We start from the raw sequence: 25478 nt of genomic DNA on the forward strand, positions 1-25478 counted from the left end.
AACATTTATTCATTTTTGAGAGACAGGGGAGGAGCAGAGAGAGAAGGAGACACAGAATCCGAAGCAGGCTCCAGGCTCTGAGCTGTCAGCACAGAGCCCGATGCAAGGCTTGAACCCTTGAACCGTGAAATCATGACCTGAGCTGAAGTCAGATGCTTAGCTTACTGAGCCACCCAGGCGCCCCTCATACTTACTCTTTTTAAACTGATTTCCTCGTAAATAAAATGGGACGTGAAGGTGAAGTCAGAGAGGACCCATCCAGGTAGTTTAAGTGCTCTAAGATATAAGACAAACCCATTTTAAGATAGAAAAGGCTCTTAGTTCTGGCACACTCAACCTACAACAAGCTTGATTGTCTACACCACTGCATAGATATAACGTCCATGAAGTCCAGCCTTGCAACAGTGAGCCCTAAGGTGACAGCACAGTGCCTTGTGAGAAATGCCCTCCTTCTTGCTGTCCTTGAAGATACTGTTCTCAAGGACTCTGCCGCAGTGAACCTCATCTGCCCACAGAGTTGGAAAGGCAGCGGCACAAATAAGGAGACCGACTTTGTGGAAGGAGGAAAGGTGGCAAATTTTCACGAACAGATGAGGCAAAAAGTGGGTGTCACCACTGAATGTTGAAATTCCAGCCAAAGCAAATGAGGCAGGTAGAAAGCTGTAATAGAGCAAGCTCCAGTCGGCCAAGAATGCAGCTCGGGACACCCCACAATCCAGAGGGGGTCCGTCGTACTCTTCCTCCGTTCCCTGCCTGGAAGGCCAGTCAGCCGGACATGCAGAGTGCTAAAGGCCTGCTCCATGCCAGGGACACAAGGACATAATCACAAGAGGATGGGCAGAGTGCTAGGAGAGCGAGGGAGGGGGCTCCTAACTTAGTCTGGGGGATCACAGAAGGTTCTGGGAGGGTGTTTATGCTGAGACCTGAAAGGTAAGTAAGGAATTAGCCAGGTTGGCGGGGGGGGGGGGGGGGGGTGCGCGGAGCTATTCTGGCAAGAAGGGCACAGGACCAGCCCAGTGTTGGATGTTGGGGTGGAGAGGAGAAATGTCTCTTCCCTGTTTTTGGTTTTCAGTCTTCCCTTAAGACTCTTGGCCTCTTGCCCTCCCTTCATCCCCCCAGTGAGGAAGGGTGAGTCATTTGACGGGTATCTGTTTTTGCATCGGTCTCAGCCTGGGATGCTACCAGCAAGGGAGGCCTTGGGGCGCTCGCCTGGGCCCCTCCTACTGCCATGAGCCTCCTCTCCCTGAACTGGGGCCAACCTTGCTGCCGGACTGCAAGATTCCCCTCACAACAGCCATCAGGGAACTTTAACAAAACAAGGCTTCTTAGTCACAAGCCCTGGAGGGTTCACAGCAGCCTGACAGCCACACCGAGGTCAGGGATAAAGACAGAGCTCTGCAGACCTGGGGTCCTGCCTTTTTTGGGTTGAGGGTGGGGGCCTAGCATTTCTTGGGTTCACTCTATTGGTGAAGTTAAAACATAAGAGTGGGGTAAACAGGTTTGGGGGATCTAATGCACTGCACGCTGATGATAATCAACCGTATTAAAAAGTTCAAAGTTGCTAAGAAACTAGATCTTAACTGTTTTCACCACACACACACAAATTATAATTATGTGATGCGGGTGTTAGCTAACATTGTGCCGATAGGCATAGTGCAATAGATAAATGTAGCAAAGCAGCATGCTGTGCACCTGAAACGTATACGATGTTAGGTTTCGATTACATCTCGAAGAAAAGAAAAGGAAAAACTTAAATAATAAAGCCCAAGAAGGGCACCTGGGTGGCTCCGTTGGTTGTGTCCAACTCTCGATTTTTGGCTCAGGTCATGCACGGTTCATGGGCTCGAACCCCGAGTCAGGCTCTGTGCTGTCAGTGTGGAGCCTGCTTGGAATTTCTCTCTCTCTCTCTCTCTCTGTCCCTCCCTGCTTGTGTGCACATGTCACACACATTCTCTCTCTTTCAAAATAAATACACTTAAAAAACGCCTGTGGATTTGAACATAAGGCTGTGGGAAAGCCATCAGAGGATCATGTTTGAGTGATGAGCCCAAAGTGAGAAAAGGCATTAAATGGACAAAAGAGCCAAACAAGGAGAAAACGATTGCAGGAAGTACAAGGAGTTGGTTTCCTGACTCTGCCCCTCGTGGGCTGTGTGACCTCTGGGTCTCAGTTTTTTCATCTGTAAACTGGACATAATTAAATCTTTATCTCAGGAGAACAGAAAGGGGAAAACTGCCTAGGATAGTGCTTTGCAGGAAAGGGTGGAATCTGAATCCAACATTGTAATCACTAATGAATCAAGTACGCAAAATGAATTTGGATGAACTTAAAGCACCCTCTCTGCGAAACCAAACCCCAAACAATGAGTTTGCTTGACAGTCTCTGAAACTTTATATGCTGGTTACACCCTTAACACCCCGGATTTGCCACTCATAGCTGTGGGGCCGTGGCCAAGTTATACTATCTCGCCAAGCCTTCCGCTTCTGTTCTTTAAAATGGCAACAATTATTGTACTCCAGAAGCCTGGGGGATTAAGATGTACAAATCCATACAAAGCATCTTGTATATAATAAATGCTCAACGACTATGATATGTGGTGAATGTGATATGTTGCAAATCTGGACCAAACTGCCAGAGGATGAGCAGGTTTGAGACAAGCTCGCCTTTTCTTTCTTTTTTTAATTTTTTATTTTTTTTAAATGTTTAGTTATTTTTGAGAGAGAGAGAGAGAGAGAGAGAGAGAGAGAGAGAGAGAGACAGAGTGGGATCAGAGGAGGGGCAGGAGAGAGGGAGACACAGAATCTGAAGAGCAGCTCCAGGCCCTGAGCTGTCAGCATAGAGCGCAACGCGGGGCTCGAACTCACGAGCTGTGAGATCATGACCTGAGCCGAAGTCAGACGCTTAACCGACTGAGCCACCCAGGCACCTAAGCTCCCCCTTTCAAGGCAGGAATGAAACATGGTGTAAAGTGGGTGGATGCAATTCTTCAGGGTCGCACTAACACTCCTCGCACTTGTAAGAAGGACTACAAGTCAGGCAGGTGCTGGGAGAGAGACGTAAAACACCCTGGTGAGCCTATTCTTCCCCCATGTGTGGGGAGTGAGGAGAGCCCAAAAGGCCACACGTCACCATGCCTTCTCCACAGACCCTGCCCCTGATGAGAAGAGATGTGAAGTGAGGAAAGACAGCTACCACCATGGTAGCTGGCTTCTAAATGGTTCCAATGATGGTCCACCTCCTGGCATTCACGCCCTTGCATAATCTCCTCTGCTTGAGTGTGGGCTGGGTTATTGACTTGCTTCTAAAGAACAGAATAGGTCAAGGAGATAAGACAGCACTTCTGAAATTAGTTATAAGACGGTGACCTTGATCTTGCCTGAACTCTGACTCTTCTCTTGCTTGCTCTGATGATGCAGGCTGCCACAAGGTGAGCTGCTCTGTGGAGAGGTTCACATGGCAAGTAGCTGCGGGACGCCCTCAGTCCTGTGAGGAACTGAATCTCACCGGCAACCTCATGAGTGAGCTTGGAAGCTGGTCCTTCCCCACTGGAGCCCCGAGACCACCCATTGCAGCCCTAGCCAACACCTTCATGGCAGTCTAGTGAGGGACCCTCACGTAGAGGACTCAGTAAGCCATGCCCAGGTTCTTGACCCCCACAAACTATCAGATAATAAATGTCCTAAGTCACAGAGTTTCTGGGTAATTTATTATGTAGCAATAGATAACTAAAATGCCCATCAAATAAGTCCCTAGCTCTCTCTTGACTTAACTTCTTAGCAAAATGGTTGGTCTGTCCTAAAGCAGGAAACACAACAAAATCTGAGTGCTTTCTGCCATTAGTTGGCCACAGGGAAGATGTTCCCAATAATTACTGCCTAACATCCCAGCTCCACCTCCCTCAGGCAACTGGAAGACTAAATAGACCATGTGCATCCACAACACCAAATATTCTGGAACAAGAACTAAGTGAACAATCTAAAAAATAACCAGATGGTGGGGCGCCTGGGTGGCGCAGTCGGTTAAGCGTCCGACTTCAGCCAGGTCGCGATCTCGCGGTCCGTGAGTTCGAGCCCCGCGTCGGGCTCTGGGCTGATGGCTCAGAGCCTGGAGCCTGCTTCCGATTCTGTGTCTCCCTCTCTCTCTGACCCTCCCCCGTTCATGCTCTGTCTCAAAAATAAATAAACGTTAAAAAAATAAATAAATAAATAACCAGATGAACTGGATCAGGAATTGGAGGATTCCCATAACTATCCTCATTCAGAGATGTGTACACATAAACAAAAAGCAAACACACAAACATGAAAAACCGAACATCAACTAAAATGGAGGAAATTAACATGAGATACAAAAGACAGATGAGGAACCTTCTTTGGATACAGGACGTGTAAGATATTAAACTGATTAGAACAGGTACTACACTTGATCTCAGCCAAAAGGCCGAGAAGCAATCAGGAATATTCTTTGGAAGGTTTGTACTAGAAGAGGTTTGCGCGTTGCTCCCTCTCAAGGACATTAGAGCAGACACAAATCCACGAAACAGGAAATGAAGAAGCAGACGAGAAGACATCAGTAAGAAGGGGAAACAGCAGCTGGCATAATGGGGGAAATAAGGAGAAAGATAATTACAGAAAATAAAAGTGCTTCAGAAACGTCAAAAATTGACCAAATTTTACCAAAAACCGAAGTACTGATGTTGATGCAACCTTGATTTTCCCAGCTTTTTTTGAGCTATCACTGACAGACTGTGTGAGTTTCAGGTGTACAATGTATTGATTTAATACATTTGTAAGTTGCGAAATGATTACTGCCATAGCGTTGGCTACCAACTGCTGATGGCAGTCTTGATTAAAAGTACCTATGGGGCGACTAGGTGGCTCTGTGTGGACAGCTCAGAGCCTGGAGCCTGCTCTGGATCCTGTGTCTCCCTCCCTCTCTGCCCCACCCCCATTTGCACTCTGTCTCTTTCTTTCAAAAATTAAACATAAAAAAAATTTTTTTAAAGAAAAAACAAAGTCCCTGGAATAAAAACAGAAGCACAGAAAAGTGGGAAAAAGAGCTTGAAACAATATTCAAATATGCCGTGGAGGGGCGCCTGGGTGGCGCAGTCGGTTGAACGTCCGACTTCAGCCAGGTCACGATCTCGCGGTCCGTGAGTTCGAGCCCCGCGTCAGGCGCTGGGCTGATGGCTCAGAACCTGGAGCCTGTTTCGGATTCTGTGTCTCCCTCTCTCTCTGCCCCTCCCCCGTTCATGCTCTGTCTCTCTCTGTCCCAAAAATAAATAAACGTTGAAAAAAAAAAAATGCCATGGAAAACATTGCTCAACTGGTGATCTAAACCTACGAACCAAAAAGCTCACTAAATATCAGGCAAAATTAATTCAAGACTATACACATCAATGTACCATCTGAAGTTACCATTTTGTAAGATTAAACAAGTGTCCAGCATCCAGGTATAAAATTAACTGTTTATAAAGGTAAAAAATACAAAGTCAAGGTGGCTTCAAATTTCTCAGCAGCAGTTGATACCAACAATGAAGGAAAGATGTGACCCAAGGGTTCTGCAGCTGATTAAGTTGTACAGAACAGAGAGCCTTTGTCAAATATTCAGGTTCCAGTTGTGGGGCTACTTTGAATCCATTAAGAAATAATTGAATCTAATTTATGGTATCAGTCAGGTTCAATCAGAGAAGCGGAACTGTGCACACGCACGTGTGTGTGCATGCATGTGCACATGTGTACATGTGTGTGCGTGTGTGTGTGCGTGTGTGTGTGTAGGGATTCAACTCGTGCAGCCTGGGAGCTGGGTAGGCAGTCTTCCTGAGGCTGGTGCCTTCAAAATGTGATGCTGGAGACTGAAGTCCACAGGGCAAGCGGTCAGGAAGGGACAATGGACATAAAGTTCTTTCTCTAACTAGAGAAAGAACAACAGCAACCTGGGGCGCCTGGGTGGCTCAGTCGGTTAAGCGTCTGACTTCAGTTCGGGTCACGAGCTCGTGGTTCATGAGTTTGAGCCCCGCCATCAGGCTCTCTGCCGTCGGTGCAGAGCCCACTTCGGATCCCCTTTCCTCCTCTCTCTGCCCCTCCCCTGCTCGCGCTCTCTCTCAAAAATAAGAGAACAAGAGCTGGAGTCCATGAGGACGGTCCATGCAACAAAACTCATGCCAGTTTGGTCTTCATCACAGACCTAAGCACACGCATCGGGCCCAAGAGGCAGAGAAGCTCCAGGAGGGTCCAAGGGAAGGCAGCTGCTGTTGTAAGCCCAGCTGCTCATGAGCTGAGCCGGCAGATAAATGACAGCACATTTGAGCTAACGTTGGCTGCTGCCTCATTTCTATCCTCTAAATCTCCATGAGAATCTCCAGTCTTGTGGGCCATTCTAATCAGAAACATACAGCAGAGGTAATTCTGGGAAATATAATTTGGCCTGGGCAAGCAGAAACATTACAAAGACCCCACAGTCCATCCATTTTCGACTTGGCACCCGTACACAGTGCCTTAAACTATGCTTAATCTCCAAATAAAGACAGCAACAAAATCACGCTTCTGCGGAACACCACGCAATATCCCCCACATGGCCCAAGCCACGCTGACTTTCTCCCCCAGAACAACACCAGAGTCCCTTTTTTGTCTTTGGATAACGTACATTCTTTTCCTAGCTGATTCATTCATACTCCCTTTTTGACATCTTATAACTTAGATACTTACATATAAAGTTATCTATTATGAGCACATCTTAAATTAGATGATAAAGGGTTGAGAGAAGAGATTACAAGATTTTGGTTAATATTTATAATATATTCACATCAAAATAAGGAAGAAATACTTATAACTATTACAGTCTTTGTTCTACAACAGGTCACGAGGTCACAGCCAGTATTAATAACTAGCATCATTCACTATTTATTCCACATTTCTTTTGCCTTCGGCGAGCACCTTAGTTGGTCATAATTCTTTGACTGGTAGAATGACCCAAACCTTTGTGCGAGGTCTGGGCCACTACCAGTCTAAATTGGGTTATTATCATTTTCCATTGACTTTAACCAGAGGCTATGGGTGTACTACAAGGTACCCCAAAAGATCTCTTGCATTCTCCCTCCTTAATCCTGTGTAGTAGCAACCCAGTTCCCCCTTGATAGTCAGGATCAATCACCCCAGCCTGGACTTTGCCTGTTTATCCAGTGCCCAAAGACGCCAGATGGCAGCTTCAAGCTCCAGTTCAACGCAATCTTTGCTGTGTCTCCTGATGAAAGCGTGTCTGCCTTTGTAACTAAGACTTCTAGACCAGCAGAGGCTAAAGTTGCAGGGATGGCAAGCAAAAATTTGACTACTGGGCTGATAGTGAGGAGTTACTTTCATTTGTATCCCTTGATTCCTGGACTCCTGAATCCAGAGCATGGGAGGAGCGTGGGATGCCGATTTAGAGCATACACCGCATACTGAAGGACGTTGCCCCAGCCCCGCAAGGTGTCACCACCTAGCTGGTACTGTACCTGAATCTTCAAAAAGCCATTCAACCATGTGTTAAGGCAGTCCCTTTAAGATAATGGGGAACATGGTTCAGATCAGTGAATTCCAAGAGCATGAACCACTTCTGCGCTTCGTTTGTTGTGAATAGCATGATGGCGGACGACACAGGCTGTAAGGCCACAGATGGTAGTTTTGGCAGAAACACTGCAGGCAGGGAAGGCAAATCCAAGTCCAGAGCAAGTGTCAATTCCAATAAGAACAACTTGCTGCCTCTTTCATAATGAAAGTGGTCCAATGTAATCAACTTAACACCAGGTAGCTGGCTGACGCCTTCAGGCAATGGTGCCGTATCAGGGACTCAGTGCAGTTCCTTCTGTTGGCAGATTAGGCACTCAGCAGCAGCTATAGCCAGATCAGTCTTGGTGAGCACAAGTCCATGTTCCAGTAGCAAATGTATAATCTCCATCGCTGTCACAGTGGCCACTTCAATTGGTATTGACTTCACAGAGGTTGCTGGGGAAGGAGACTGTCTGATGTCTACGGAATGGGTCGTCCTAACCACCTGATTGTTAAAATCTTCCTCTCTGCTTTGGTGAGCATTCACACGGAACACAAGTTATCCTCCTATTCTGCCACTCGGAGGTCTATGCTCATACCTCTTCCTCAGACCTTTTGATTTTTCAGTTGTGTTCCTTCCAAGTGCAACTACCCAGCCAAATGATTTGGTGCAGACCCTTTCTTCTGACCACCTCTCTTTCCAGGCAAAGTGAACAAACAGGTACAGTGTCCCCAGTTCTGTCCACTAGGAGGATTTCCCCTGACCACGTTTCAGGGCTGTTCTGAGAAGGGCTTTCGTGCTACAGCTGTCCATTCTCAGGGGACGCATGCCCACCATGGGGAGCTATCTATAAACCAAGCCTGAGACTTCCTCCCCAGGGAGCTGATCATAGGGAATTTCCATGAAGCCATGGGTGTGGGTTGAGAGCGAATATAATGTCACAAGAAGACGGCTTTGGGCATCCTGGGATTGGTTACCGGATCTCAGGGCAGGAGAACGTTAACTTCCTCAGGCAGGGATAGAAGGTTGCTTCAAGTGGCAAAAAAGGTTCGCTGTCCCTAGCTTCACTGGAATCTGTCTACATGGCCCTTCCTAATGTTCAAACTCACATTCCTGCTCAACTAATACCCTAGCTTCTATTTCATTTCTTTAAAGCAGGCCCCGTGCTCAACGGGGGGCTTGAACTCATGACCTTGAGATCAAGAGTCACGCACTCTACTGACTGAGCCAGCCAGGTGCCCCCTAGTCCCCTAACGACTAATGAAACAGAGGTTTCCTGTGTGGTTGGGGATTCAATTTGTGTTGTAATTCAATGCCAGGACTCACAACACTCGGTGACTAGTTATACTCATAGCTCAATTTTTTTCCAGCAAAGGATATGCAGCAGAAGCCGCAGGAGAACATACACTGGTGGAGTCCAGAAGGATCAAAACTGACAGACAGACAAGCCTGTCTTCTTTGTCCACGGCACACAGGAGCGCTTGCCCTCCAACAGCGAACCGTGGGTAAGTGTGGGGTGTCCCTGTTTTAATCTCAGGTCCAAAAGGGCTGGTCATGCAGGCATAACCCGCTGGTAACTCTCTCCTTATGTGCTGCAGGAAGACTTTGGGTTTGGTTTTCAATATCTCAGCCCTGCAACCACAGGCAATAGTGTTCTTTTCAGGATCAGCATAGAGGCTATCACATCCCTTCTGCAGATCGTGAGCCACACACTAAAACTTAAAAGGCTGGATTTTAAAATTAAAGACCTTGAGGCACCTGGGTAGCTCAGTAGGTTAAGCGTCCAACTCTTCATTTCAGCTCAGGTCATGATCTCACGGTTGGTGAGTTCGAGCCCCACGTCAGGCTCTGTGCTGTCAGTGTGGAGCCTGCTTGGGATTTTCTCTCTCCTTCTCTCTCTGCTCCTCTCTCTCTCAAGATAAATAAACTTCAAAAAAAATTTTAGAAGTTTTTAAGTTTTATTTATTTATTATGAGAGAGAGAGAGAGAGAGAGAGAGAGAGAGAAGTGAGCATGCATAGGGGAGGGCAGAGACAGAATCCCAAGCAGACTCTGTGCTGTCAGCCCAGAGCCCGACATGGGGCTCGAACTCACAAATGGTGAGATCATGACTCGAGCCAAAATTAAGAGTTGAATGCTCAACCAACTGAGCCACCCAGGTGCCCCTCATTTTGATTTTAAAGAAAAGCTCCAATTCTTTGACTTCACAGTTATGCTTTTAGGAATTTATTGCAAGAAAATAATGAGGATGTGTATAAAAATATAACTGTCAGGATGAATCACCAGAGCACTGTTTATAGCAGCGACAAAGGAGACATTGCTTACGTGAAACAGTTGTGCATTTGGTACATAAATGATGGTGCATCCACAAAATGGAATGCTCCAGCAGCTATTAAAAATGTTATAGAAAGGGGTGCCTGGATGGCTTAGTCAGTTGAGCATCTGGCTTCGACTCGGGTCATGATCTCACGGCTCATGAGTTCGAGCCCCGCATCAGGCTCTGTACTAACAGCTCAGAGCCTGGAGCCTGCTTCGGATTCTGTGTCTCCCTTTCTCTCTGCCCCTCCCCCACTCACGCTCTGTCTCTCTCTCTCTCTCTCCTTCAAAAATTAATAAGCATTAAAAAAATGTTACAGAAGAAACTTTACTGGCATGAAGAGGTGTTTAGGACAAACGGATATGTGAACAAGGTAGTAAAACAACATACGGTAATGATTCCATTCTTGCAAAAAATACACATGCATATATAGCAAAAAAAGACTTCCAAAGACAGACACTAAACTGACAGCCGAACTTATCCCGGGGAAGGGAGTAAAAGGGTGTTTATTTTGTTGTTTACCTGTCTTTCTCTTTTTTTCCCCATAAACCACATAATTTACTTTCATAATACAAACATGTTAACTTATTTCAACCTTTCATTTTGATGAAAACAAATCCATTAGAGAAGAAAACAACTTAGGTTTGTCCGGAAGCAGAACTGATTTCCAAGTTGCCACGGAGGCAGCGATTCTGTTCTCCGGAGAAGCCGGCAGGAAACTTCACACGCACAGGCGAGTGGGTTCAAGGGAGAGCAGTGCCTCCTACAGCTGCAGGGTGCTCGCTTCAGCCCCTGTGCCCCAAGGCCAAGCAACTCACCTCCGGTCCATCCTATTCCTGCTGAGTCACCATCCTCATCATCTTTAGAGCCATGTCTCCTTGGTCAGAAGGAACCTAGAGCCGAACAGGATCCGAGTTAGCCCTCCTGGTTCTGTCCCTGGTTCTGGGGTCAGGGGCGACATCCTGAGACCCTGCTCCCACAGGAAGTACAGCTCTGGGACAGCAGCCTGAGAGGCCAGCTGCACCTGAGTGCGTCCTGTAAGGGAGGGTCCCGTCTGCGAAATGACCCCTGCATGGGACAAAAGCTTGTCAGATTACAGGGATCTAAAGAAGTCAGCATTTAGGAAATGAACCTTCCACTCCATTTGGGGCTGATCTGTTGATTTTTTTTTCCTTCCCCCCCCCCCCCCTTTGTAATGTTTTTACTTATTTGAGAGAGAGAGAGAGAGGGAGGGAGAGAGAACGAGCGGGGGAGGGGGAGAGAGAGGGAGGCAGAGGATCCAAAGTGGACTCTGCGCTGACAGTAGAGAGCCCGATGTGGGGCTCGAACTCACGAACCGTGAGATCATGACCTGAGCCAAAGTCGGATGCTTAACCAACTGAGCCACCCAGGCGCCCCGGTTGGTTTCTTTGTAAGACCCATGCTTACGTTACCAGCACCTAGCCTGTTCAAGGAAGAGGGAAGGTGCTAGACATTTTAAAGGATGTGCAGGAAGAATCTCAGACTGGAAATGGAGTACGAAATAGCCAAGAGGGAAGCTAGTAGGAAATCTGTCAACAGATAACAAACAAACAAGATGCTTTGTTATGGGGTGGCACCCCATTTTTGTATTGTTACATTCAACTTTCTTTCATTTCTCCCTTAGATTTTTCGAGTAATTCCTTTATAAACCTCCTACCCACACACCATCAAAAAAGGGGAGGGGCGGAGGCCTCAGTTTTCCTCCACAATGATCGGGGTCGAGTTGATGGCACCGAGTTCTGAAACTCCATGGCTCCCTGATTCTCCGTGGCACACTGCTGTCCCCGACCCTCTCTCCCAGCCCGGTCCCCAGGAAGCACAGGCACAGTGGGGTATAGCAGAATGACATTTCATCAACTAAAGGGGAAGTGGTTGGGGAGAACTTAATAACAGTTTCCAAGAACTATTTTAAGCCTGCCCCAACTGATCTCTTGTTCCCTAGGTGACAAACTAGAGGAAACGGGCTTGAACTCCAACACACCACTGACAGCACGCAGCCCGTCCCTTCTTGCTTCCCCTCCCACCTGCCTATGCGGCCTACAGTCACAGCTCTGTGTCCTAAGACATCCTACCGGCTTTCTCCTACTTGATATTGAGGGGACTCAGCATACTCAAAGCCCTAACAAAAATGCCGTCCTAACCCCAAGTCCTGCGGCCTTGTTCATGGTCCCTTCAGATCAAGTGTCTTCAAAGGGCAGGCTCTACTTCCTTCTGTTTCTGGAGGAAAACTGCTCATCCACCTGCTCCGTCCTTTCCATTGCACTGAGATCGCTTGCCACGACCACTATGGATACCAGGGAGCCCACACATCACTCCTTTACCTGAGTTCATGGCGGCTTGTGGCACCACTGGCCCCTCTACTTGGCGGATGCCCGAGTCCCCGGCCTCTCTCCTACTTTCCCGGCTGCCCCTTCTCAAGTCTCAATTTGTATGTCCTTCTTTTGCCTCCTGCCTCTTACACCCTGGTGCTCCCAGGGCCCTGTCCCAGGCCTTTTTCATATTCCACTCCCAAATCTCTCTCTCCCACAACAAAAATTGGCCTCCAGGTCATAGAAACACAGCATATATATTCAGTTGTCTTATGGGCGTCCCACTTGGCTGTTCTACAGGCAGTTACCATTCTCCTGTATCAAATTCCTCACTTCTCTCCCTTCTGGATCACTATGAAAACATCTTAATGTTTATAGATTTTTAAGAGAGCGAGAGACAGACAGACCGTGAGTGGGGGAGGGAGAGAGAGAGAAGGAGACACAGAATCCGAAGCAGGCTCCAGGCTCAGAGCTGTCAGCACAGAGCCCGACATGGGGTGCGAACTCACGGACCATGAGATCATGACCTGAGCCCAAGTCGGATGCTTAACCGACAGCCACCCAGGCGCCCCTATAAAAGCATCTTTGATCAGCTCGGCTCTTTGCCCCAGTCTTGTCCCAGGCCCTTTGCTGCTAGAATGTTATTTCTTAGACAAATCTGGTACTTTCACTCCTTTGCTTTAGGACCCTCAACAGCCCGACTGTTGCTTTCAGGACAGGGAGATACCTAACTCGGTATCTCTCCCCAGTGCCTGTGGCCTCGATGGTCTGAAGGTTCCTCTGGACCTGCACATCCTGTTCTCCTTGCTCCTACACCTCCTCTCTGCCTAGCTGATAGCCCTGAGGAGTGGTTTGTGGAGGGGGCACTTAGGTCCCTGCCAAAATCTCTCTCATCACCTCCCCAGCCATCCAAATAAACATACTGTGTATGTTTAATGTACAAACTATGTGCTTCACGTACAAACCGAGCTTAAAGACCAGTTTCCCAGGCCTGCTTTTTTTTTTTAAGTTTATTTATTTATTTTGACAGAGATAGAGAGAGTAGGGGAGGGACAGAGAGAGAAGGAGAGAGAGAATCCCAAGCAGGCTCCGAACTGTTAGCGCAGAGCCTGACGCAAGGCTCATCTCACGAACAGTGAGATCGTGACCTGAGCCGAAACCACGAGTCAGACGCTTAACCAACTGAGCCACCCAGGCGCTCCCCTAGACCCACTTTCTAAGCAGACTACTGCCCCTCAGCTCATTCTCTATGGAGTGTGTCCTAAGCACAAGTGAGCCAAGTGGGCAGGGCAGGCCAGAGGGCACCTTACCATCCCTCCCAACGAATCTTCTCCAGGAAACCACCATCCTGGGAAGAAGAGAAACCCTGTATTTAAGTAGCCAAACCAAAGCATAACCCACAGGGCGCCTTCTCCTCTGGTACCTGCATAGGTGTCCGTTTGTGCACAGGCATGCACACGTGTGTGTATACAGTGGATTTATCCCTTTATAATCTCCCCCGGCCCACGGAAAGCCACTCGGTCAACATACAACCTAAGGGGAAATAGTGTGTTCGCTCAGAAATGCAGGAGCGAAGCGGCCTCGTCTTTGCACAGAAAGCCTCTTCCAAACTGAAATCCTGGAGCTACCGCTGCTCGAAAACACTGCCCCCTACCTTGTACCACCCACTGGGACTCCGCTTTCCAGAGCACTGAACTTTGGGTTTTGCTCCCTGAAAATGTCAAGGAAAGACAACTTCTTCCTTCTTCCCCCAGGACGAACGAAAAGGAAAGTCACACTAAATTCATTTAAACTAAGGAATAACGGATAGAGAGCCTAGGTTAACGCTCTCAGAAGGATTTGCTTTTTTAAGTGAGAATTTCCAGGGTCGCCCGCCTGGCTTCGTTGGTAGAGCGTACGACTCTTGACCTCAGGGTTGGGAGTTCGAGCCCCACCTTGGATGTAGAGGTTACTTAAAAATTGTTTTAGGGGCGCCTGGGTGGCTCAGTCGGTTAAGCGGCCGACTTCGGCTCAGGTCATGATCTTGCAGTCCGTGAGCTCGAGCCCCGCGTCGGGCTCTGTGCTCACTACTCAGAGCCTGGAGCCTGTTTCAGATTCTGTGTCTCCCTCTCTCTCTGATCCTCCCCCGTTCATGCTCTGTCTCTGTCTCAAAAATAAATAAACGTTAAAAAAAAAAAATTTTTTTTAAATTGTTTTAAATCTTAAAAATAATAATACATAAATAAATGAGAATGTCTAGACTCAAAGGAATGAAGCACTAATAGCAAAAATTAACTAGAGACTTCAAAATACTCCCAAGCCCAAAGCACTTCTTCTAAGGCCGAAACAGGCAGTGCACCCACGCATGATCAACTGCCTGTGGCTTTGTTCTCAGAACAGCTGAGAGCCCACAACAAAGGCTGCCGGACTCTCTCTCACCATGTGCCCAGCTCTGAGAATCCAGTAGAAAGCCAGGTTCTTGTAGGACTTGACAAAAGCAGATGTTTCAGAAGATTTAGGGTCACTGTACAGGGCCTTCCACTTCAGCTGATTGAATTTGGGCAGTTCGGCCCACTTCAATTTCCGCATCCAGGCCTCCTGACCTGGTGGGAGGGACAAAGAAGGGTCTGGCATCAACAGTTGGGTGGGGTAGAAACAAAAGTCCAGAGCCCATAATTTCACATTTCCCAAACTGTCATGTGCATAAGGCTCATCCCGAGATTCGTTACAATGCAGATTCTGAGTCAGTGGGGCTGGGTGAGGCCTGAGACTGCATTTCTAGCAAACCCCCAGTGATACCCAAGACAACGGGGAGGCACTTAGAAGCTCTGAGGTCCGGCTATGTTCGCCCCTGACTCTCCCATCACTGTATGCTCTGAAGGAAGGAAACTGGGGACCTGTGCAGGTGGCAGGACTCTCCGGAGGACTGAGAAGTCTGAGGGTCAGTAGATGCTAACGTGGCTCACCCGAGCAGCTCATGGAAGAAACGCAGAACCTTTTCAAAGTGTCCTTAGTGCCCTTGGTGTACAAGTGGCAGAAATATTCAATCCTGCCGACCTTGTGAAGGCATCACACTTGTCAGACTGCGTGCCTCGATTTGCCTGCCGGTTCTGAGAACTTCACCTGGTCTTACTGCAGCCAGAAACACACAGGACCCATTTCCCCTGGGTTTACGGTCAGTAGGGTTTACTTTCAATTCGGCTTGCAGGGCTTACCACCTACTGTGACGGGGCACAGAGACGGGGTTTTCCCTCGGTTCCATGGTACATTTATCCCATGGCCAGGAGAATATCTCCTTTTCTTTCGTCATATGTAAGGGCCTCAAAAATCTGCCAGGCCCAGGCTTCTCTAAGGGGCCACAGCTCTGTCCTCTTTAAAGAAGTCAAGGTCAGGGCACATGGGCATAACAGGAAGTGGCCTTCCTCCTGGCATTTCTACATCACCAGCCTCAAGACCGACACGTCCAAGGCTGGCTCCCTTCCAGCTCAACCCATGGAACTAACTGCCTCCACGTGCCCCACAGACTGTGTTCCTACCCATGGTGTCCACAATGAGATCGAGCTGTCCGTTATACACGGTCACATTGACCCCGGCTTCCAGCAACTCATCCACAATGCTGATGACCGGCTTCATGAAGTCCCCCTCCATGTTCTGGAAGACACTGGCAGACTGGCCTGCACATGGGGAAGCAGAAAGAGGGAACAGCTTGCAACCTGCCAGAACAAGAGGCACCTTTCAGTCCAGAGCATCCTGGGCTCCGGCACCCACAAGGCACCACCGTGTTCCACATAACAGAGGCTGAAAACACAAATGCTTCACCAGCCGGCCCAGAAACCCCCGCCCTGAGCCAGTCACCTAAAATGAAGCCTGTCAGGCAAATGTGCTCTGTTCACTCCAGTGCACGTGCTGACAGCTGACATCATTTTTCAGGAGGAACTGAAACCCAGAGAGGGCTTCATGCCCGAGCAAACAGGGAGCTTCAGAAAACGCTGTCCTCTCAAGGAACAAACTCTGCTTTTGGGCAAGTGATAGTTTTCCTCCGTTGCTGAGTAACACTGGGGCCAAGTTCTAAGTTCTGAACAAGTGGGGCCAAATCAGACCTACACCAATGCCCGAGAGAGCCCTCAGTAAGGCTGCAAGGAGGACCAGCCCCTGGCAAGAGAACAGGTGGTCGGTACCACAGTGCGACCGGATTCCTGACCGTTGTCACCATAACATCGAATGCAAAAGTAACGACGACAGCTGCTACTAATTTTTATTTGCTAGTCGCTGCTTTCAGCAAGCACTTTACAAACAACAACCCACTTCCTCTTCATCAGCCCTAGGAGATGAGGAGTCTTAACCTAGCGCAGGAGATAATGAACACAAGGCTCAGAGACATGCTCAGGGGGAAACAGCTAGTCAGTGGCAGGCTGGGCTCAGGCCTGGCTGACTCCAAAGCATGTGGGCTTAACTGCAAACCAGAGCTCAAGACCCTGGGTGTGGGTACTTCCAGAGAGTTTGTCCTTTCCAGACCATACACAGATACAGCTGGAGCCAAAAAGGAGTTTCTTCTATCAGTCAACGTCTGCAAAAATGTCGTCCCCTTGCCCGTCCAGCCGCATGGGCAGGGAGTGAGAGTCCCTGTAGCTAGAGAAGCTGGATGGAAAACGCTGTCATCACAAAGATAAACTGAAGGGGCTGAGCTGGAAAGGTGCTCTTGCAGGCTCGACCTTTAAGCTGGCCTCCTGTGATGGCTCACACCTCTATTCTCAGTCCTCAACGGCTCCCCGTGCTTGTACTTCCCCACGCTCTGACACCAGATTCTTATTATTTGACCTAATTAACTCGCCCCTTGGTGCCTGGGTGGCTCAGTCGGTTACACATCTGACTTTGGCTCAGGTCGTGATCTCACGGTTTGTGAGTTCGAGCCCCGCCTTGGGCTCTGTGCTGACAGCTCAGAGCCTGGAGCCTGCTTCCGACTCTGTGTCTCCCTGTCTCTCTGCCCCATGTCCCTACCCCACTCGTGCTGTCTCTCTCTCTCAAAAATGAATAAATGTTAAAAATAATGTACTCGCCCACTCATTTCTAGAAAACTCTAAGGGGTGAGCCAGAAATGAAAACACCAGGGCTACGACGAATCCTCTAACTTTAGGTTGGGAGGGTGGCCCACGTCCCCAGAGGAAGCAAGGGCCAGGGTCGAGTCTTAGCGGCTCAGCAGCCATCAAGGAGATGCTAGAAAGACATAGCCCTGGGGTAACTCAGACATAAAGGAAGCCCTCTTCAGCTTGAGTGTTTCTCCTCCAGGAATCCAGGAGTCCCGCTCGCTCACGGCCTCCCTATAGGACGGAGTGGGAACTTATCCAAGTTTCCTACCTGGTCCTGGTCTCTGAGAACCCCAAATATTTCCCCCAGAGATGGCCCCCAAAACAGAAGGTGGTAGACCCCAGACCACATCCAGTGTCAGGACCCAGGGAGGCCTGCCAGGGAGGTGGTCAAAACCTGCCCCAAAGACGTTGGTCTGGAAGTCATACCCACAACTGACTGTGGCTTTGGGCATGGCTTTTTTTTTTTTTTTTTTTTTATCTCAATTTTGTTTATTACGGGAAACTTCAAACTGATACAAAAGTAAAACCAGCGGGAAGATTCTCAGGTGCCCACAATCTGGCTTATCAATCCACAATCTGGTTTATCAGTTATCAACACCTAACCCATCATTTCATTCCTTCCCCCATCTCCCCACTTCCCTCTTATTCTCAACCAATTTTGGCGCATTATTTACTGTCTCTCTATTTTTTTGCTCATCTATAAAACATGGACAGTAAAGCTGTTCTGCTTCAACATGTCAACCCATCAACAAAACTCATTCTTCAAATTAAGACGTCTGAATTCACCTCTATTGCCCCCCAACCCTACCAACAGCACTTAATTAGGTCACGCAAGTACCTCCCCAGGAGCAATCCTCAGGAATAATTTTGAGCTTCTTCCTGATGGGACCGTTCATGAGCTGACTTAAGGTATCCTGTTGTAGGTGTCTCACGTGGCGTTGGTAAAGATGAACTAAAACAAACTGGTACACGGTGAGTTCAAAGGACTGGAAATAAGACCAAGACGATGTCTTTCCCAAGCTGCTGGGACACAGTGTCTAAGAGGGAGGCTTTCAGCTGGAAAACGAAAAGTGTCGCCTTAATTCACCCCAGATGGAGGAAGAAGGCCAGAAACACGTTGAAAGTGGAGATGCTTTATTAACTTTGACTGCTGCATTTTATGTACTTTGGGGCCATTGAGTTTCTCCAGCACGGCCAATGGAAATTGGCTAAGAAGTGGAATCGAGGGGTTCCTGTAGCCTTTATAGGCCTGTCCCGGAGGGAGGATGCCAGGTATGGGCATCCAGTGAAGCTGGGTCAGCTGAAAGACAACTCGATCCAGCCTTCAGGGGGACTGACGTTGTAATCTGATGGGCAGAAGTTGGGTTGCAAGACACTATGCTAAGTGAAAGAACCCAGGTGCAAGAGACCACCCATTGCACGGTTCCCTTTATATGAAGTGCCCCAGGAAGGCATATGTGGAGACGTAGATTAGCGGATGGTGGTAGAACCGGATGGTGGTTATGACAGTGCAGCCCGGTGGATGAACTAAAACCACTGAATCATACACTTAACATGGGTGCAATTTACGGTATGTAAATTATGTCAATAAAGCTAAAAAAAAAAAAAAAATTGATTTCCTCTTGTACAGAGACAGACAGACAGGGTCTAGCAACTTCCAGGTCCACTTACCTAGGTGGCTCTGGGTGAACTCCAGGCTCGACTCCATCGCAGCCATGGGAGCGCTTTTAGTTAAGATGTTATAGAAGTTCACCCCATCCGTGTTCTGAAACAGAGAATTATATGCGGCTGTTTGTTTCATTTGTCCATGATCGAGGCTGCAAAACAGAAAGACAACTGGCTCTTCATCTTATCCAAGGACAGCTTTAACTTTGTAAATGTGCTTGGATCGGAGCAGCGGCTCCGAGGACTGAGATCAGCTGTCAGCCGAGTCTCCTGGGGGTAGTGAGCGGCTCGTCCGAGGGGAGCTCAGTTGCTGGAGAAAACAAGGGCCCGTGTGTTAGCTTATAGGGAGAACAGAGCCGCGGAGGGCCCTACACACTCAAGTCCTCAGCCCGGCATCCTTCCCTTCTGGGATGCTGCGATGCTTGGCAAGGATCCAAACGTTCACGTTGGCAAGACACATCGCTTCTTACACAGTCCATATGCTCAGCCGAGGACGAGCAGGTCTTACGGGCCTGGGTGGCTTTCTGACCTCCTCACTGCTCAGACTCATCAGCTTTATCTCTTAGCATGCGATCACTTTCAGATTCGTGGGGAGTCTCGGGATAAGACCCGAATCCGACGACACCGACCAGGAGCCCTTCCTCCATGGGAACAAGGCAAGTGGGCTGCTTCCAAGGGTGTCCTGTTACCTGTTCAATGAGCATTTCCGCTTTCCCCCACAGCTGGGTGGCCTCTACATAGTGCTCCTTATTCACAGCATCCAGGACTTGCTCTGCAACCTGAGACACCTCTGCCAGACCTTGGTCGTCAAGAAGAGACTAGAACGCAAACCGAGAACGAAAAGGCCCATGTTGCTCAGAGACACAGACCTGGCATCACGTACAGCTAGGGACGGCCGACAGACTGGGAGGGAGAAAGGGGACTACATATGAAAGTGAATTGTTGGGTCGTCTGGGTGGCTCAGTTGGTTAAGCATCCGACTTCAACTCAGGTCATGATCTCATGGTCCGTGAGTTCGAGCCCCGCGTCAGGCTCTCTGCTGTCAGCTCGGAGCCTGGCTCAGATTCTGCATCTCCCTCTGTCTCCGCCCCTCCCCTGCTCACACTCTGTCTCTCTCTCTCTCTAAAAAATAAATAAACATTAACAACAACAAAAAAAGTGTATTGTTTTAAGTCACGTAATCATTGATGAAAAAAATACAGCAAAATGTTAAGAGTCTAGATGGTGGGTACTTAGGTGTTCACAGTGATCTTTCCACTGTTCTGCATATTTGAAAATGTTTGTAATAAAAAGATATATTTTATTACAAATGTATTACAAATTATAATAAAATATATATTAAAAATATATAAAATTTTTTATAATAAAAAAATTAAAAGTTGGGGGGATTTTTAAAAAATTGTGTTTCTGGTACCTGGAAAAATGGGTAACTATGGTGATGTTTCTTTAAAATTTGCCCCCAAGAAGCAGTGTCAACCTCACAGGCAAACTCAGCTAGCCTGTTCTTCCTGGAGACAGAGCCAGAAGAGGTCAGCTGGGCTGCTGACCAGGGTGGGTACAGGGTTGGGGATGCATCTACTCACCACGCTGTACAGGTAAGGTCCCCAGGAGAGCACCGAATCTAAAGGAAACCACATATGTACAAAGTAAGTTTGTCGTGGCTCTGTCCTCCCAAAGAAAAACCGTACTAGCTTCCCTCCCAAAGCAGAGACAGATGCAAGAAACCTGGTGGCTTTGGGTCTCAAGGCTCCGTGCAGGGCTGATGTCTCAGGAGTTGGGAGATGGGATGATGTGGAAGCCTTTCTGTTGACTCAGGACTAATGACATGTTAATTTGACCTGATACTGGCCCAGCAAGTGAGTGATAGCCAGCGATGGCATCCCTACAGGTAGGCTGTGTGTGTGTGTGTGTGTGTGTGTGTGTTTGTGTGTGCGCGCGTGTATGCAGGTTCCTCTCTGCTAGACCTCTAGGCATGTTGACAGCTTAAAATATGTCCCCCGCCCTCATATTTCTTCTCTGTATTTGCTCCTCCAGTTTGGGGACACTAGCTTCTGCCAAGGAGCTAATTAAGGAAGAAGACTAAGGATTTTGTAATTCAATGTCTATGACTATACTGCCAACCAATTCTTTTCTATTCCACAAACATATTGAGAATTTACTAAGGGTCTAAAGCCAGCAAGGAGTTTTAAAAGATACTGAGCCTGGGTGGCTCAGGTGGTTGAGCATCTGACTCCTGATTTCAGCTCAAGTCATCATTCTAGGGTCATGGGATCCAGCCCCACATCAGGCGCTGTGCTGACCACGGAGCCTGCTTGGGATTCTCTCTCTCTCTCTCTCTCTCTCTTTTCCTTGCTCACACACACTCTCTCTCTAAAATAAAAAAAGCTGGCACAAAAAAAGACACTCAGATCAATGGAACAGAATAGAGAACCCAGAAATGGACCCACAAACGTATGGCCAACTAATGTTTGACAAAGTAGGAAAGAATATCCAATGGAATAAAGATAGTCTCTTCAGCAAGTGGTGCTGGGAAAACTGGACAGCAACATGCAGAAGAATGAACCTGGATCACTTTCTTACACCATTCACAAAAATAAACTCAAAATGGATGAAAGACCTCAATATAAGACAGGAAGCCATCAAAATCCTCGAGGAGAAAGCAGGCAAAAACCTCTTTGACCTCGGCTGCAGCATCTCCTTACTCCACACGTCTACAGAGGCAAGGGAAAACAAAAGCAAAAATGAACTATTGGGACCTCATCAAAATAAAAATCTTCTGCACACTGAAGGAAATGATCAGCAAAACTAAAAGGCAACCAATGGAATGGGAGAAGATATTTGCAAATGACATATCAGATAAAGGGTTAGTGTCTAAAATCTAGAGAACTTATTAAAGTCAACACCCAAAAAACAAATAATCCAGTGAAGAAATGGGCAAAAGACATGAATAGACACTTCTCCAAAGAAGACATCCAGATGGCCAACTGACACATGAAAAAATGCTCCACATCACTCATCATCAGGGGAATACAAATCAACACCACAATGAGATACCATCTCACACCTGTCAGAATGGCTAACTTTCACAACTCAGGCAACAACAGACGTTGGCGAGGATGTGGAGAAAGAGGATCTCTTTTGCACTGCTGGTGGGAATGAAAACTGGTGCAGTCACTCTGGAAAACAGTATAGAGGTTCCTCAAAAAACTAAAAATAGAACTACCCTATGACCCAGCAATTGCACTACTAGGTATTTATCCAAGGGATACAGGTGTGCTGTTTCGAAGGGGCACATGCACCCCAATGCTTATAGCAGCGCTAGCGACAATAGCCAAAATATAGAAAGAGCCCAAATGTCCATCGACTGATGAATGGATAAAGATGATGTGGTGTATGTATATGTGTGTGTGTATATATATATATATGTATGTATATATATGTATGTATACATACATATATATATATATATATACACACACACATATAATATACACACACATATACATACATATATATGTATACAATGAAGTATTACTTGGCAAGCCAAAAGAATGAAATCTTGCCACTTGCAACTACGTGGAAGGAACTGGAAGTTATTATGCTAAGCGAAATATCATATGACTTCACTCATATGAGGAATTTAAGATGCAAAACAGATGAACGTAAGGGAAGGGAAGCAAAAATAATATAAAAACAGGGAGAGGGACAAAACATAAGAGACTCTTAAATATAGAAAACAAAAAGAGGGTTGCTGGAAGGGTTGCAGAAGGGGGATGGGCTAAATGGGTAAGGGGCTTAAGGAATCTACTCCTGAAATCATTGTTGCACCATATGCTAACTAACTTGAATGTAAAGTAAACAATAAATTTAAAATAAAATAATACAATACAATACAATACAATAAAATAAAATAAAACAAAAGGGTTCCTGGATGGCTCAGTCATTAAGCATCTGACTTCAGCTCAGGTCATGATCTCACAGTTGGTGAGTTTGAGCCCCATGTCGGATGTGCACGAGCCCCACTTTGGGAGAGCTCCAGACCCGCTTTGGGTAAAAACATGAGCCCCAGGTGAGCCCCGCTTCTCTCTCTGCCCCTCACTCATTTGCCCCCCCGCAAAAGAAAAGTAAATAAATAAATAAAATAAAATAAAATAAAATAAAATAAAATAAAATAAAACAATTAAAAAACAACAACAAATGAGTAAAACAACGCCTGCCCTCAAAGAGAACAGTTGGGCTTAGTTTGGATGATTCCCAATTCCCAGAACTATAGGTAAGGCTTGTACCACTGACATGTGCCAACAAAGTACCAAGGACCACAACTTGCACATTTGAATATGTCATTCCTTTGCTTAAGAACCTTCAATAGTTCCTAAGGCTAAGCATCTCAAAGTATGCTCCAAGTAACTTCAGTTCTGCAGGATTTTACTCTAGGTATTATTAGAGAAGAAAAAGTGGTTCTTCAGTTAAGTATCTTTAAGGCTATGCAAAACAGAAAAAAATATTTTTTTTCCCTGCAGGACTTCTCAGAGTCTCTAACATGCCTATGAAACCTTGAAGAGGTGGAGTCAGTATTTAGCACCTCCAAAACTTATTTGACTCTGGAGCCCTCCGTGTGGCACCTCACGGTGATACCTCATAGGACTCGTATCCTTCAGAGCACACCCTGGGAAACGCAGGCACACCAGGCCCTCCGGGACCTAGCCGTCATTCACCTCCCCTGCTTAACTATCAAGCGTGTGCCTTAAGTTTCCTCACATACAGAATCGTCTGCAATTCTCCAATGTGTCCCATTCCCTGCTTGATCTAGTCCAGGGACTGACAAAATTTTTCTGTAAAGGAACAACCAGTAAACATTTTTTTTGCTCTGCAGGCCAGCTGACCTCTGTTGCAACTACTCCACTCTGTTGTGGCATCCTCCGAGCAGCCACAGACAACATGTCAATCAATGGGCGTGACCGTGTCCCAATAAAAAACTTATGGGTGGCAGGACAGACTCAACTTGTAGGCTGTAGTTTGCCAACCTCTGATGTCCAACAGGACTTTCTGCAATGATGGAAATATTCCGTATCTATGTGGTCCCAAACAAGTCAATAGCCACGTGTGGCGACTGGAACACTTGAAATGTGGATGGTGCAACTGAAAGATTAAAATTTTTATTGTATTTTAATTAATTTAAATTTAGTTGCATACGGCTATGGCTACCATCTTGAACTGTGTAGATCTTGAAGACACAGAACACGTCTGTGCATCTTTCCTAAAACTTTGCACCTACTACCTAGCAAAGAGTTCATAACTGTGCGTGCAAATTAACAGTATTTTTCTCTCAAAAAAGGAGTAACGTCTGGGGCACCTGGATGGCTCACTCAGCTAAATGTCTGACTCTTAATTTCGGCTCAGGTCATGATCTCAGGGTTCGTGAGATTGAGCCCCTGTGTCCAGCTCTGCGCTGACAGTGCAGAACTTGCTTGGGATTCTGTTTTCCTCTCTCTCTCTCCAAATAAATAAATAAACATTGTTTAAAAAAAAAGGGGAGTACTTCTGGGATGGAAGGGTGGAACTTAAGTGGATCTGAAAGTCTGAAAGGAGGGATCTGGGCAGGAAGGTTTCTTCCTTCCTTCCTTCCCTCCCTCCCTCCTTTCTTTCTTTCTTTACTTTTTTCTTTCTTTCTTATTTTGAGAGAGAGAGAAAGAACCAGTGGGGAAGGGGTAGAGAGAGAGGGAGACAGAGGATCCAAAGTGGGCTCTGTGCTGAGCACAGAGAGCTCGATGCTAGGCTCGAGCTCACAAACTGTGAGATCATGACCTGAGCCTAAGTCAGACACTTAACCGACTAAGCTACCCAGGAGTCCCTGGCAAGAAGATTTCTAAGGGGAAGCTGGTCACAGCAAGGTGAAAAAAGGTAGATTTTGGATAGGATGAATAGCACTTGCGAAGCCATGAGACTAAACTTCCTGGTCTTGTGTAAATAGGTGAGTGCATAGATTCTGGAGCCTGCTGCCTAGAGGTGAATACTGACTTCAGCTGTGTGACTTTACAAAAATTGCTTAACCTCTCTGAATCTCAGTTTCATCATCTCCAAAACTGTGATAATAACAGCATCCATCCATGGAGCTGTCATATGTGTTTGCATAACACATTCAAGCGTTGAGCGCTGTTAGGAAAATGATGAGACCGCAGAAAGCAGCGTGTGATTCTAAGTGAGATGGTGAGCTTCATGTCTCTGATCAAGGCTTCTGCAGTTTCATGATGTCCTACAAGGTCCACCCAGGAAGGAAAAACAAATAGCAGCCCTTCTCCTGATGCTAACTCAAGAGCTCCATTTCAGTCCTAGGTAATGCCAAGAATAAAGGCAAAAAATACCATTCCAAGTAGTATCAGAATTATCTTGAATCCATTAGGGACACAGCTCTGTGACAAACCACATCCCTACCTTTCAGGGAAAAAAATATTACTTTTTATAAATTACTATTTTTTTTTTTTAATGTTTATTTATTTATTTGGAGAGACAGAGCATGAGCGGAGGATGGACAGAGAGCGAGGGAGACACAGAATCTGAAGCAGGCTCCAGGCTCTGA

The 25478-nt window shown here is 47.0% G+C and overlaps 1 protein-coding gene and 1 pseudogene across 1 annotated transcript in view; both read right to left on the reverse strand.

Annotated features, from left to right (window-relative positions):
• Positions 1–4337: 4337 nt before the first annotated feature.
• LOC123604778 lies at positions 4338–4449 on the reverse strand (annotated as a pseudogene).
• Positions 4450–10151: 5702 nt separating this feature from the next.
• The window catches only part of SCPEP1 (serine carboxypeptidase 1), a 32821-nt gene continuing 17494 nt past the window's right edge, over positions 10152–25478 (reverse strand). Inside the window, exons 7-13 of the mRNA XM_045488298.1 lie at positions 20485–20522; positions 19591–19719; positions 18908–19001; positions 18075–18188; positions 15686–15823; positions 14589–14752; positions 10152–10733 (exon numbers count right to left, since the gene is read on the reverse strand). Of these exons, the coding sequence (XP_045344254.1) occupies positions 10671–10733; positions 14589–14752; positions 15686–15823; positions 18075–18188; positions 18908–19001; positions 19591–19719; positions 20485–20522 (740 nt within the window). The 3' untranslated portion in view covers positions 10152–10670. The remainder of the gene's footprint in view (positions 10734–14588; positions 14753–15685; positions 15824–18074; positions 18189–18907; positions 19002–19590; positions 19720–20484; positions 20523–25478) is intronic.

Source organism: Leopardus geoffroyi, chromosome E1 (assembly GCF_018350155.1).
Source record: "Leopardus geoffroyi isolate Oge1 chromosome E1, O.geoffroyi_Oge1_pat1.0, whole genome shotgun sequence".
In the NCBI taxonomy this organism is placed as follows: domain Eukaryota; kingdom Metazoa; phylum Chordata; class Mammalia; order Carnivora; family Felidae; genus Leopardus; species Leopardus geoffroyi.